The sequence below is a fragment of the Pygocentrus nattereri genome, chromosome 19 (assembly GCF_015220715.1).
Source record: "Pygocentrus nattereri isolate fPygNat1 chromosome 19, fPygNat1.pri, whole genome shotgun sequence".
In the NCBI taxonomy this organism is placed as follows: Eukaryota; Metazoa; Chordata; class Actinopteri; order Characiformes; family Serrasalmidae; genus Pygocentrus; species Pygocentrus nattereri.
Window position 1 is genome coordinate 28,395,863 of NC_051229.1, and position 15,300 is coordinate 28,411,162.

The 15,300-nt window shown below is 39.4% G+C and overlaps 1 protein-coding gene across 5 annotated transcripts in view; it reads right to left on the minus strand.

Annotated features, from left to right (window-relative positions):
• The window catches only part of rbm33b (RNA binding motif protein 33b), a 66,751-nt gene that overhangs the window by 49,079 nt on the left and 2,372 nt on the right, over window positions 1-15,300 (minus strand). For 3 of the 5 annotated variants that reach the window (XM_017711712.2, XM_037530876.1, XM_037530874.1), the window contains exons 1-8: window positions 14,117-14,158; window positions 12,666-12,799; window positions 11,102-11,150; window positions 7,765-7,829; window positions 5,328-5,420; window positions 4,607-4,730; window positions 3,713-3,756; window positions 3,455-3,614 (exon numbers count right to left, since the gene is read on the minus strand). In XM_017711712.2, coding sequence (XP_017567201.2) covers window positions 3,455-3,614; window positions 3,713-3,756; window positions 4,607-4,730; window positions 5,328-5,420; window positions 7,765-7,829; window positions 11,102-11,150; window positions 12,666-12,673 — 543 coding nt within the window. In that variant the 5' untranslated portion in view covers window positions 12,674-12,799; window positions 14,117-14,158. Of the gene's footprint in view, window positions 1-3,454; window positions 3,615-3,712; window positions 3,757-4,606; window positions 4,731-5,327; window positions 5,421-7,764; window positions 7,830-11,101; window positions 11,151-12,665; window positions 12,800-14,116; window positions 14,159-15,300 lie in introns of those variants that run through there. The other 2 variants (XM_037530875.1, XM_037530877.1) reach the window with 2 other exon arrangements.

Sequence of the window (15,300 nt, forward strand, 5' to 3'; positions counted from 1 at the left end):
ATCATTGTCATATAATGCGGACAAACAGCTTCCTCGCATGATTAAGCAACCAGGGCTGTGACATGGACATTAAAGCTTTGTTCGATAAAGAAATTATTCTTAAAATAACGTGCCTCTGAGTGATATGAAATACAGACCTCTACAGAACTATCCAAATAAGTTTTTTTACTTTAATAATAATAATAATATCAATATTAATCGACAGGGTGAGTCAAAAGTCACAGGACACCGTTTTATTTTATTTTTTATGCTGTCACATAAGCCTCCACAATGAGGTGCTGAAGGTGGTGTTTGCTGCGGATTTTCTCAGCACGCACAATTTGTTTGAGACGACCCCAGAGATAATAGTCGATAATAAAAAATAAAAGAAAATAAAAGAAAACCTGTCCTGTGACTTTTGACTCACCCTGTATTTTATTATTAAAATAATTTTTAGCATTATTACAATTATTTTGCTGATTGATTTAACTTAAAGGAAAGGTTACGTCTCATTTCACCAATGTAATGTTTTACAGCTTTATCAAACAAACAAAGCACTTTATGTCCATACAAACATAGACATATACACTCACTGGCCACTTTATTAGGTACACCTAATACACCTAGTAAAAGGTTGGACCCCCTTTTGCCTTCAGAACTGTCTTAATTCTTTGTGTCAGACTTTCAACAAGGTGTTGGAAACGTTCCTCAGAGATTCTGGTTGGTTATTTGAGTTCCTGTTGCCTTTCTATCATCTGGAACCAGTCTGCCCATTCTCCTCTGACCTCTCACATCAACAAGGCATTTTCATCCACACAACTGACCGCTCACTGGATATTTCCTTTTTCAGACCGTTCTCTGTGAACCCTAGAGATGGTTGTGCGTGAAAATCCCAGCAGATCAGCAGTTTCTGAAATACTCAGACCAGCCCGTCTTTATAACTATATAAAGTGCAGAGTACAGTAACGAATTACATTTACTTCGGTTCTGTCCACCACTTGAAGAAAGACATTACTGGACACCATTTGTGGGCATTTGTGTATCTGTGTAATTTGTTATGGGCACTAGTTTTCCAGAGAGAAGAATGTGTTATCATTTGTTACCAGCATAGTGATGTGGTAAGATGCTCAACCGTCTCCTGCCTGATCACCATGGACCGAAGATGGCAACTCACTTGCAACGTCTCAGACTCGAGACTACATCCTACATTTTATTTTATTTGTCCTTTATTATATTTTTCACCAAAGTTGAGCTGTTTTTTTTTTTTGCACCAAATACAATCAGAATTAATTTTTTATTTTATCTTTTAGAATTACAGATAGATTTTGTTACTGTGTCTCTAAAACTGACAGACGTAAGTGACTTCTGTTTAGCACACAAACTAAAATTAGCTGAGTTGAATCAGGTGTGCTTGAGCAGATAAATCACAACAGTGCAGGAGTTCCCCACACCTGCCTTAAAACCTGACCATGAATGGGCTAAGTTGCTGAACAGGTGGACAGATGTGAATGCATTGGGTTACAAGACAACACAACATAAATTCAAAATGATCTGTTTTTGCAGCCCTGTTTCTACATACGAACTGCAAGGACTGGGGAGTAAGCGGCATATTTTGCAAAAAGGTTACAATGAAATGGGCAAACAAAGTTGATTAATTTCTAGATACCAGAAAACCTAAAATAAGGCAAAAGTAACAAAACTGACAAATCTTTTTTTTCCTCTGTTGCTCCAAACTTGATAAGAGCAGCTTTGGTAAGATATTCTTTCATGTCTGTCTTAACACACCATCTGTACTGCACAAGTGCAACAGTAGTAGTTTCTAATTTGCATTATACAGTCACATATGCATAACAGGTGGCTCTACTCTCCCGCTGCACCGCCTAAACTAGTCCTGACTAAGGCTTTCCGGAAATTTCTCTCAACTGCGTGTTGGTGGCATGGTAAGCCACAGAGATTGTGACTAAGGCTTAGTTCTGAGTGGCGTGAGCGACGCGGCAGCATGAACACTGTCGGCCTTTCATACATACAGTGCTTGAGCAGCGGACCAGCGAGAAAGTAGCACAGACATGGTCCATGCGTGGTCCGTTCTCTAGATACCACACTGCTTCGGTGCGGCATCTGAGACGCACAGCCTGTCCAGTTAACATGGGCGCCGAAAAGAAGAGCAAAACTTTCCGCATCGCTCGCTCCACACAGACACAGTATATGTGAATCAGGACTAAAGGAGGTATGATGCTTCCAGAAAAGACACAAAGCCAAGTGCTACAGGGCACAGCGGTGGCTGTAGGACCTGGTGCCATTAGCAAGAGTGGAGACTGTCAGTGATGAACTTGGTGAACAAGTTTTACTACCAGAATATGGAGGCTCTAAAGTGATTCTTGTGGAAAAGGATTATTACTTGTTCCGGGATGCAGATATTCTAGGAAAATATGTAGACTAATGTGTTGGTGCTTATCGTTCAACCAGCCTCGTCATTCTAAAGGAGTAATAAGACGGCTGTTCCATGTTTGTTGTCAGTCATCTGTAAAAAATTATGACAATGTTTTGTTACATTAACAAAGAAAACTTGGGGATAATGATCTAACCTGCCCTGTGACTGATGACCTGTCCAGGGTGGGAGCTGGGTCAGATCTCACCTCTTTCCCCGGGCCCAGCAGCATAAGCGGCTTAGATGATGAGCGAGAGGTATTAAAAACATCTAACTCACAAAATTGAGCATCTGCTCATTGGTTCTATTATGAATCCGTTTTGAGTCAATGGGTTGTCTGTTCTCTTCCAAGTACAAGGGACTGCTCTGAAATCACTACCTGTGAGAATCAACCCTATGCGACAGATGCAGTACATAGAGACCTGTGTGAGGCTGTTTGCCAATAATACAGTAGAGTAGAACAGCTTTATTTATAAAATGCCCAACGCCCCCCCCCCCCCAACGTCCTTCACAAGTGCCACTCCACCTGACCGTGCTAGACCTTATCGCACCCGTCTGTGGGATAATCTCTTTCTTCAGTTTATAAAGTAGACAGAAAAACAACAGGAAGAGGAGCATCAATTACCGTTGCCATATTTAAGCCCCGCAGATATCTTTTAAAAAGGTCAATAATCTTTTCACCTACACAGGCCATTATCAGATTTTGGCCGAAACGAGGACAGAAGCTCATGCATTATCCGTGCTGGATAATTGGCAGAGAGTCACAAAGAGTTCTGTTTTCCGCAGGGATTGCGAGCCTCAAGGTCAGCGCTCAAACGTGCAGCAGAGTCGACAGGGGGGCTTTACCGCCCACCAAACAAGCTGTCAGCACTAACTTTGTCAGGGCGCGGACAAATAAACTGCCAGGGAGCGATAATAGATCTAATTTCACCTCTCCTTCACTCCCCGAGCCTTCAGCGCCCCAGGGGAACTGATTCCAAAGCACTAGCTTACCAACACACACACACAAAAAACAATGTTATCTGAGGAGATAGAGAGAGGACTCACTTGAAATTCATCACCTACAGGGCCATTGATTTGGATGTCTAAAACTTCACCATGGTCCGGTTCTTCTCCTGCCTGCTGTTCTCCAGTGAATCCTCTCGGCTCCTCAGCTACTTGTGGGGCTCTATCTTCATGCACACACTTCAGATGTACGGCCGCACCACTACTTAGAAATACAAGTCTTGTGATACAATATGATACGACAACGAACAGCACAAGACACACAACTAACATTTTCTAACATTTTCTCTGGTACTTTACCTGAGCGCTGGTATTGCTGCAGAGAGTACATCCTCCTCAAATTCCTTGTTTATGTTTATTTTAAAAAAAGAAAAATACATAAATAAACATTAGTTTAAGTCACCTGCTCCATGTTAAAGTGCTATTAAAGTGTTATTTCAGTCAAAACCATCATTAATTACAAGTTACTCATCTTTTAGTGCAAGTTAAAAAAGTAAACAACTAACAAAAATTAAAACTCAACAATTAAACATACAACCACATTTTCAGTATTTAGTGCCTTTTATTACAGCTTCTCTTCTTTCAGGGCTTTCACATTTTCACACACCTCCAAAGTTCAGAGAAAGAAGTTGGTTGCATTATCTTCTTCTCACAATCCAAGTAACAACACGTATAGTGATGCTGATCTGGACTCTGGGATGGCCAGGCCACTGTTCTGAGAACACCAGTTTAATCAGCAAGTCTCCTTTCAGACCCATAGCGCTGAGTTGTTTTCTCACAGATGGACAGAAACACCTGTGGATGTTTTCAGATCTGACGCAGCTTAATTTACTCCTCTCTCTCAAAGACGAGAGCTTTAAGTGCTTTTTACCTGATGGGGACAGTGTTAGTGGTCTTGCATGGTTGCTTGGATATGTATTGTTTTTATATCCAAATCACAGTTTAAAAGAGTGCCATTTTCAAATTGCAAAAGCAGGAAATGTGATCTAGTCTATTTTATCAAATAGAAGTTCTCTTTTTTTCCATTTAATAATTTTTTGACACCATGCTGTTTTGTAAAAGCAGTAGAGGTTTCTCTCGTATATAAACGCCCCACATAAAAGCCAATTAAGGATTATCGTAAGAATGACCTAAACCACGATTGTACTGATGTCAAGAGTTTATCAGTGATACTTTGAACACAGCACTACTTACAAACACCTGCTCTTGTGGTCCAAGGATTTTCTCATTAGCCACAAAGTCAGACTCTTTTAAAGGTCCACAGGGGTCACTTGATGATGTGAGGTCAGTGGCAGGAAGGATATTAACCTCCTGACGGCTACAAAAATAGCACAAAGAAAATGTCTTCAACGCATTTTGTCTCACCAAGTACAAAACAATGTCACAGGCTTTCATGCACCGTTTTGGGAATTTATTGCGTGCTTTGTACAAACCCTTGTTGGTCATTTATTTCATTTTATTAGGTACACCTACCTGAGATTATGTTAAACAACAGGGGTGTCCAGTCTAATCCGCAAAGGGCTGGTGTGGCTGCAGGTTCTCACGCCAAACAAGCTGAAGCACCTGATTCTACTTGTTTAATCAATTGGTCTTCAAACATTTCATCAGGTGATCTCCTGCTTTGTTGGAGTAAAAAACCTGCAGCCACACCGGCCATCTGCGGATAAGATTGGATGCTCCGTTACACAAAGTAATACAAGGTATCAAAACTTATTGTCCATTTTCAGGCCCACTTACCATACAGGGGCACTCTGTAGTTCTACAATTATAAACTAAAAAAAAAATCCAATCAGTCGATCTGATCAAAATCAAATTGATTAGTGATTAGCAAACACAATTTTTTGTCATGCATCACTTATATAAATCTTCATCTGAGCAACTGTACTTGCTGCATTTGGCATTTCACGTAACGTACCACAAGCTTTCAATGGAAGAGAGGCAGGTCAGTCCAGCACCTTCACCCTCTGAATGTTTCTTGGCATTGTTATGTTCAAAAGCAGGAACGTCCCTAAAAAGATGGTGTCAAAAAGGCAACATATGTTGCTCTAAAATGTATATGTAAACACATATCTCAGCATTGATGGCACTTTCACCCATGCCATGGGCACCAACACTATGACAGATGCAAGCTTGTGAAATGGATGGTCCTTTACTTCTTTAGCCCAGTGAACAATCTGAAAGGTTCACTCATCAGACTTTAGTACGTTTTCCACTGTCTGTCGGTCCATTTCAGACAAGCTTGAGCCCAGAGAAGTCAGCAGCGTTTCTGGACATTGTTGACATGATTTTCACCATGTATATTAGTCTTAACTTGCATTTGTGGATGCATCGAAGAACATTGTTTACAGACAACGGTTTGTTGAAGTATTCCCGAGTCCATGTGGTTCCATCCATCCATCACAGAAGCATGATGATTTTTAATGCAGTGCAAGACAGAAGAAGGTCAAAGGCATTCAAGTTTTAGTCTTCAACCTTGCTTTTTAAGCACAAAGGCTTTTCTGGATCACCTGAAACTTTAACCTGTAGAAATACCGAACATCCTTTCAAATGCTTGTTGAGGAACGTTGCTCTTAAAAAACTGGACTATTCGCCGGTGCATTTTTGTCAAAGTTGGCGACTCATCCTTGTTCAAAGAGGATTAGCCCTTTCCTGAAGCTCTTTCCATACTCGAGCATGAATATCCGAACATTTTACAATGTTCCTTGTCGTAAATTGCCCATGTCCTGACTTTTTTTGGAATGTGTTGTGAGGGTCAGTCTAATAATGAACATATATTTACAAAAAAATACAAATGCAGCTGACATGATAGAATATAAAATTTGTCTTTGTACTGTCTTAATTTAAATACAGGTCAAAATGGATTTACAAATCACTGCTTTGTGTTTTTATTTGCATTTCACATACCATCCCAACATTTTTTGGAAATGGGTTTGTGTATTAAAGCCCATCTGTTTCTCTATATAACTTGTTAGCCCCACTTTACCCTGTTCATCAACGGTCAGGAACCCTACAGGACCACCGCTGAGCAGGCGATATGGATGGTGGATCATTCTCAACACTGCAATATTAGAGACACCATCCAAATAATAAAGTGCTCAGCAGTGGTCCTATGGTGGTCCCTGTCCACTGCAGAATGAGGCAGAGGGGGGCTGATAAACTGTGCATTAACAGATGGGCTACAGTCAGTAACTATCTGTCTACAAAGTGCACTTATATGTTAGGTAATAAAATATTGAATGGGTGTAAAAGATAAAAGGTAGGCTTATCTGATAAGCTTGGAAAACAAATGTAAATAATGTAAATAAAAACAGAACACAATGACTTGCAAATCTCATAGACCCCAACAGAACATAAAACACACATCAGATGTTGAAAGTGAGACACTTTACCACTTCAGGAAAAAAATGAACAGATTTAGAACTCAAATCAGAACTTTCATGGAATTGGTGTTGTTTAAGCAATAGAGCACAGAGGGAGTGTGTTATCGTGAAATATAGTGATAACTCACTCCTCGAGTGCTCTACTGCTTTAATACAGCAATTAAAAAAGCCGTGAACGCTGCGTTTAATATGTTTTAATGTTCAGTTCCTTCCCCCTAATTATAGCTCCTTAACGAGCAGCTCGTTGCTACGTCAGAGTAACGAGCTCCGCCCACTCGCTGCTCAGCCGGCAGTTCGTTCTCCAGCTCCTTACGCTAAATTCCCAAACTGTCATCACCACTGAGCAGCTTTTGTTTTTTATTGGGTCAGTTTTATGGCTCATAAAATGGTCTGATTTGGTCCGACTCTGAAGATCAGACACGTTTGGCGAATGGTGTTTGGTTCATTTCTGGCTGATTCCAGGTTGTTCAGCTGTTCTTCTGTCTCAGCTGCCAACTGAAATTGGAATTTGGGAAATTGGAATTTGGGAATTTAGTGTCACCTCATCTGCAGACTCTGACCAAATTGGCTGTCGGTCAGAAGTGATCCATTTTCTGTTAGTGTCCATTTTCTGTTTGTGGCGAAGTAAGAACTAAAAATGTTGTACAGCTGTCAGAGCCGTTGCTTAGCAAAGGCGTCTCGGCGGAGTGATACAGTGTTTGTGAAAAACCTGTGACGGTATGGTAAAATAACAACACAGTCAGAACGCCTCTCAACCAATCAGGTTGCGTGGCCAGAACTGTTGTAGAAAAATGTACATTCACTGTCGCAGAGTTTGGGTTTAGAAACACAAAACACACTGAGATTTCTCCAGTGTTCGAATCATGCACTGACGTTTGTTCTAGAGGTCTAGAGGACCTCAGCCATCAACCTTTCAGCTAACAGCTTCCCTATACGCCTGAGTGCGGAGCAGAGCAGCAAAGATCACCTTACCTGGTAGTTACGTCCTCTTCATCACTACGCAAAAGGTCATCATTCAGCTCTTCATCCCATACGTCCTGAGAAACACAGCAGCTCTTTTTACACACATTCGAAATCCACACCTTACAGTGTGTCGGTCATTTGTTCAGGCATTTTGTTTCCCTCAAAATAAATCACCAACTCACATACATTCGCCTTTATTAGAAACACCTACTTTGTGCTTCTACTCACTGATCACTTTATCAGCAACACCCACCTTGTGCTTCTACTCACTGGTCACTTCATCAGAAACACCCACCTTGTGCTTCCACTCACTGGCCACTTTATCAAAAACACCTACCCCACAGGTCTACTATATAGTAGGAATGCACAACTACACAAGAAAATACGCTGCAGCTTTGTCCTATTTTCTATTCTATTCTTTTATTTATACTATATATATATATATATATATATATATATAATATGCTTTTATTAAATTTTAAATCTAATAAAATATGAAGACTTTAATGTAAACATTTAATATCACATATAAAATGATACAATACCTGAGTTACCCAACATCTTTTAAAAAAATATCTCATCTATTGTTTAACAGCTGTTTAATGTTTGCTAATTACTGGAAACATTTGCATTAATGAGTTTCCTCTGGTGTAGATTGTGCCAACTTGATTGCTAAGAACCCCCCCTGCTGGAGGAACTTCAGACTGCAAGCGATTTCCAAAGCCATGCCCACAAGCTTTACTCAAAAGCAGTAGCAGTGGGATGTGAAGGGTTTCTATGTTGGGGGTGTTATGCTTATAAATTATAGTTATGCTTATAAATATTAAGCAGCTCATAAGTCACGTGAACGATGACGTCATGCAAAATAGTTTTTTTTTTTTTTTACATTTTACACCATTATTATACACTATTATAATGAGTGACAACAGTATACACACATAACTGACACCTAAAGTGGCACATTCTCTCTTTTATTCTGAACAAACTTTATGCAAATGAATGGAGTGGCAGCTTGCTCTTTTCACCTCAACCTGGCTGTGTTTTAGTGACAAATCACCAAAGCTGCCAGCAGGTATTACTAGCTGGTGTTACTTAAACAGTGTATGGCTACTGCAGGCTTTGTAAACATGTGAATAAAAACACACACCCCTCTAAAATGAGAATATGTGGGTCTTTGTTAGGCTCTATTTTTTATTAAGCTAAGGTCTTTTTATTATTATCATTTCTAACAGTTCTGAAATCTGTGGGCATTGAGGGATTAACCTCTTCTTCTTTTGGACAGAACTGACTTCAGGCTTGTCAGGATAACTGAGTAATACCGACCAGTGTACTTGAGAATAATCTCACCAGAGCTGGTGTTTTTTTTTAAAAGGCCTACCACTTCATTTCAAAAAGTGCTGCCACATTATATATGTGCTATTTCAATCACAGTGCTAGCCAGGTGAATGCCCTGCAGTTCCCTGACATTAAACCAGGCTAGTCTTGAAGCCCTGCCACAGTTGGTACTGGTTTTAGTGTTGTCAGCTCTTTCCATCTACGGCACACACTGCATCTCAGCTGGAAGACATGGTGTGTGGATAATATGCCATTACTGCCGAGGAGTACAGCAGCTTCCCCTGCCAAGAAACCACCTGTCACCTGTCCTGAGGCAGAATGTGACACCTTTACCTTAGACCTGGCAATGTGACACAGATACCTGCTACTTTACATTACACCTGCCCTTGTAACACGTGTATTAGTGACTGGCTTACTGTATACTAAGGGCAGGCAATGAAATCCGTCTGCTCGGTTTTCAGAAAATCCAACAGATACTACATTAAACTCACTTGATTAAAAAGATAATTTACAAAAAAAAAAAAATCAGAAGTGATCAATGTGCTGTGCGCATGGTGATAATGCATATTTCCTATTTCTCTCTTTTACAGTCGTATGTAAAGGTTTGAACATCCCCAGTGAAAGGACCAGCCCCTACCTACTTGATGGCAATGGTGAAATCTCGTACTGTACCACGAGCCCTTCGAGCTTCGAGTACAGCTCGGCTTGACCCGCCATCCTTCAAGGCGCGTGGAAGACAAGCGTCGAGAATGTTCTCTGTACTGGAGCCCAGGTGGAGGAATGAACTCCCACTGGCCGTCCAAACAGCAGAGTCTCTCGCTGTCTTCAAACGCAGACTGAAGACCATCTCTTTACACAGCACTTAAATCAGCACTGAATTAAGTATTGATTGCAATATATTGTGCTGCACACACACACACACACACACACACACACATACATATATATATATATATATATATATATATATATATATACATACATATATATATATATATATATATATATATATATATATATATATATATATATATATATATATATATATATATATTATTTTTTTGTACTGCACTGTGTACTGTAGTTTACTGTATTGTATTGTATTGCATGGCACAGAGTTCTGTGTTCAGCTCTGCTCCTTTTCTCTCTGTATCTACAGTGACTGTGTTTCTAGCAGTATCTGAGCTCAGGACCGTCTTTCTCTCTAACCTACTGGTAACTAGCAGAGATACTTTCTCTAGACAGACAAAGCTCTTCTTGTAAGTCGCTCTGGATAAGAGTGTATGCTAAATGCTGTAAATGTAAAAATGTAAATGTAAATGATGCTTTTGAGAGAAAAGTTAACATCCTCTACAGAAAACAAATATGGCCTTTTTCATCTAATTTTAGTGCACATTTTCAATTTATGTACTGAGTTTAACATATTGGAAAACCAAAACACAAAAAAATGTAATCTTTAAAATTTTTCCCCAATGCTAAATTCAGCAATTCACAGTGACCACACATTGTCTAAGAGGTGCTGGAGCCTATTCCAGGGTTCACTGTACAGAAGGTCATTCAGGGCACCAGTTCATTACAGGACAGACACACAAACACATCGCTGCTGTCAGAACAAAACCTTGTATCTCCATTTTTGATGTTTTTCAGTATTTGATATCATTTAAAAGTACCTGTTGCCCTTTACGTTGTGTGTAAATTTCACAATGAATGGACAAACAGCAATGGCTAAAAATGACTTGCAAAAAAATTCTGGTTTCATTAACTTACATTAAAAGTAAAGTATTTTTTCCTTCTCCTGTAAAGTTACCATTTTGGAGATACAAGGTTTTATTCTGACAGCAACAATATGCATTCACACATGAGGTGACAATGTTTTTCTGTGCTTCATTTAGTATTATTTATCCAGCAGATTACTCAATTACTAATATATTAACACAGTGACAGCTCTACACAGGGAAGTTGAAGTAGTACATGAACTCAAAATATGAACACTAAGGTATTAAATACTCACTTTTAGAGCTGTCAGCAAGTCGTCTTCAAGGATGTCATCTTCAACGTCACTTTAGGAAAAAGAAGAGAGACTAAATAAAACCAGGAAGTTCAGTTTTTTCCCTTTACAGCTATTTATGATACTTCGCTCCAGGATTTCAAACTACCAGTAAAGAGGAACTCCACCAAAAAGTAATGCATGCATCTTTCTGGCATGAACAGACTCAAGAAGTATGTTTCAGACCAACATTTTCTCTCTGAGGTTTTGTAAAGCAACATTTCAGGGAACAGACTGCATGTGTGTGACCATTTAGTGCAATAACTTTTTGTGATGTTGCATTTAGAGGGTCAACATTTACATTTATTTACATTTATGGCATTTGGCAGACGCCCTTATCCAGAGCGACTTACAGTTTGATCATTTTACACAGGTAGGCAAAGGTGGTGTTAGGAGTCTTGCCCAAGGACTCTTATTGGTTTAGTGTAGGGTGTTTACCCAGGTGGGGATTGAAGCCCAGTCTATAGCATAGAAGGCAAAGGTGTTACCCACTACACTAACCAAAAACCCAAAAAAATAAATAAATAAATAAATAAATAATTTAATGGAGTATGTTAACGCTGTTAAAAGTTTCAAATTGTACCATTTTTACATTCAATGTTTGTGATATCACCACATGCATGGTTCAGGGCAAAACAAAAACTTTTACTAGCACAGAACCTTTATACTGTGTGAAGGTTCTTTAACCAAACCGCACTTGGTCATGTTCTTCATAACGTTCATATTCCATAAGCTCCATTCAGAAGCTGGGCATCGTGTGAGGCTGTAGCTCTTCTCTCCAGTCTAATAGACGGTGATGTCATTTTAAACCCTTATAATAAAAGAAGCTGAACTCAGTTTGTTTTTCTACTGAAAGTCGACCTGTTTTTCCCCAAATCTGGGCTCTAAACTATAAACAGACGGCGTCTCTTCAGTGATCTGCTCTGGAAACATCACTTTTAGAAAATAACACAAAGAGCGTAGGAGATTTTTGGCTCTCAGCAGTAAACTGTAAGCATATAGTGATATATGAACTTGATTTTTTACAGAAACATAAAATAAACATTTTTATTTATTTCAAGCAGTTACTGGATACTTTGCCCTACGATTTGGTCATGTAAATTCAGATAGAAAAACAAAATATACCCCGGTCAATGAGAGGTTCAACTTCAAACTTCGCACTTGCACATCACATTTACAAAAACAGTTTTCCTTGGAAAGATTATTTACAGAACCAACAGTGTCTCTTCTATAGCACTGCTCCAAAGAACTACTGTAGTACTTTTATTTTTAAGAGTAGCCCAGTTAAACATTGGAAAAAACCCACCCAAAGTAGAACTATAATCAAACCAAAGACCCACTTTGGATACAAAACGATTACGCCTGTGTAAACTGAAGCTCCTTTAGGGGCAGACAACAATTACATTAAGCTAACATGGCTGCTTTTCACATAATTGAACAAAGGTAATCCCATCACAGCAAACAAACAAAACAAAACCAATTAGTGAGGAGTACAGTAGTAGGCTTTACCTGTTCAGTGCAGACTCACCTGTCCATGTTCTTGCCCTGTCGTCCTCGTGGAGTTTACGACACACCTTATGAGTTACTCATCATCTGTCAGGAGACAGAAGGATACTTGCATTTCTCTACAACAGCAGCAAGAGGAACCAGCAGCTGCAGCGTCTACAACACAAATGACTTTATTTCATATCAAAGATGACATTATATGCAAAGCAAACAATCTAAACAATTTGATAAATCTAAAGAAATGCATTTACCTTACAGCACCTTGCACGTACCTCTCTGCCATGAACAGATCTTAAAACCAGTTCTAGGCCAAAACCTTTCCAGAAATTTTCTAAAACTGTGTCTCAAGATATCAAGCAGAATATTCGGAAGCAATTAACGTAATGACATTTTGTGGAGCAGATTTTAGAGACATCAAACGCCTCAGACGTCTGGTTCCTATCACCACTACCGTGAACAATTCTGACTCTGTTTCTCTAGAACTGGTCATTTCACATCAAACCACTCTCAATCACGAGTCAATTCTGCAGAAGTTCTGAAAAAATTGTGGAATTACCATTTAATGTGACTGAAAATGGACCTAGGCAGACCAGATCTCTTCACAAAACATGGACAAAAAGACGACCTTGTAATGCAGATTCTTTTACCTTAGCGTATTAATTGGGATTTCCACCTTCTTGCTTTGTCATTAAGATGTAAACAAAGAGTTTACATTCATTATCATTCAGCGTTTTTGAAAAAGTGTTCAGAATCATGCACCACTGATGATGATAGGAACCAGAAGTCTGAAGAGTTTATTGCACCTACAAGTTACCTCACAAAAAGTTAAAGGTTTTTACTATAGTTTTGGGCAAGTTTTGGCCAAAACATATTTTTAAAATCCATTCATGGGAGAGAGATGCATGCAGTGTGTTGTGAGGGAAAATAGCTCGCTAAAATAAAATTTTTGTTTCAGATCAACAGCTATTTCACCATCATCACCACCATCTAAGAAGTACCACTGTAAGGAAATCCAAGTCTGCATGTTTCTGTACAAAAAAAAATAAAAATTCACATCAAACCACTCGGGAACGACTGTTTACTTCTCAACAACTGCATTATGCAGACATTTTGAAATATTGGTATTGGTATTTATCAAAATAAGAATCTAGGAAAACTTTAGGAATCTAGGAAACTCTTTAGACGTCCGGTTCCAATCACCACAGCTGTGAGCAATTCTGGTTGTGTGTTTCTCTAGAATTGAGAATCTCTCAATCAAACCACTATGAACGAAATTGCCTGTATCTTAATGGTTAAACTACGCAGTGGCTTGGAAAAACACACAGGATTCCCCTTTAAGTGATGTTCAACTTTTCATGTCCAGCATTTTATTATATATCCCTGAGGATAAAAAGAAAAAGCTTTTTAATCGGTTTAAGGCAGGAGGCATTGTAAGGCGAACACTTATTTTTTCCATATTTACGACTATTTTACCATCAGCTTCAACAGGTTCACTGGGGGTTTCGGGGAGTAAATTAAAATGGCTGTATTTGTGTCCTAGACGTCCATGATGACTCCTGGTTCCCATCACCACCACTGTTAAGAAATCGGAGTTGATAAGTTTGTCTGCAAGGAATCACTTCATAGCGTCATTCAAAGCGGTTTCATGTTAACATCTTAAGAACCGAATGATTCATACTTTTTGAAAAATTGCTGGAATTCCCCTTTAAGCTCGTGGCTTAAACTATACTAAAGTGCTCCGTTTTCTGGTTGATGATGTGGCTAACATGTCTTCATGACGACTTTTGACTATTCTGACTTGAAATGTGCCAACAATAAACAGAAACCCGAGAAATGTCGATTTAAAATCACCAAAGTTTTAGTAATAGGTCTGAGAGAGAAGCGCTAGCCTGCTAGCTAACTAATCAGCCTAGCCAAAATTCCCAGAGTTGGCGACGAAATTCGCTACTTCACCTACAAAAAAGCCGAGTTAGTTGTCTTATCCATCTAAAAGCGGTTCAGTTTCAGACATTACCGGTGTAGCAGCGACACTGCGGCCAAATTCGTCGTGTATTAAAGCCGTTAACTGGCTCTAAACTGGGGAAAGACACATTAGCAAGCGCACGCTAATCTAACGGCAACCTGAGGTAAATTAGCTAGCTTCGACTCGCTCGCGACACGGCGCGGGAAAAACGCAGGAACAGCTCGGCCGCAGTTCGCACCTCGCGCACATTTGCAGTGATAATATTTAAGGCTTAAAATAACAAGAGGCGGAATAAGGAGTGGAATCAAATCGGCTGTGATAAATTAAGCTACGTTCACATTACAAGCCCCGTTTCTCGTGTGACGGTTCACACTCGATTAGGTAAGTGACTCTAATGAATCATTAATGTTGACAAACCGGCGTCCTGAAACGATCCGAATCCCGTTCACATTATCAGCCTGAAGTGGCACAGATCCGATTTTTTCACAAAACGTACTTGATTTAAAGTAGAGACACCCAAGGTAAAATATTCCTCCAGTAAAAGTAGATGTTCCTCCCTTTAGACCTCCACTTGAGTAAAAGTACTAAAGTATTTACCTTCAAATGTACTTAAGTATAAAGTAAAAGTACTAAAAGAGTAATTCTGGCTCTGATGTCCTGTTATCATTTTTATAACCAGACTGGCTTCATGAAC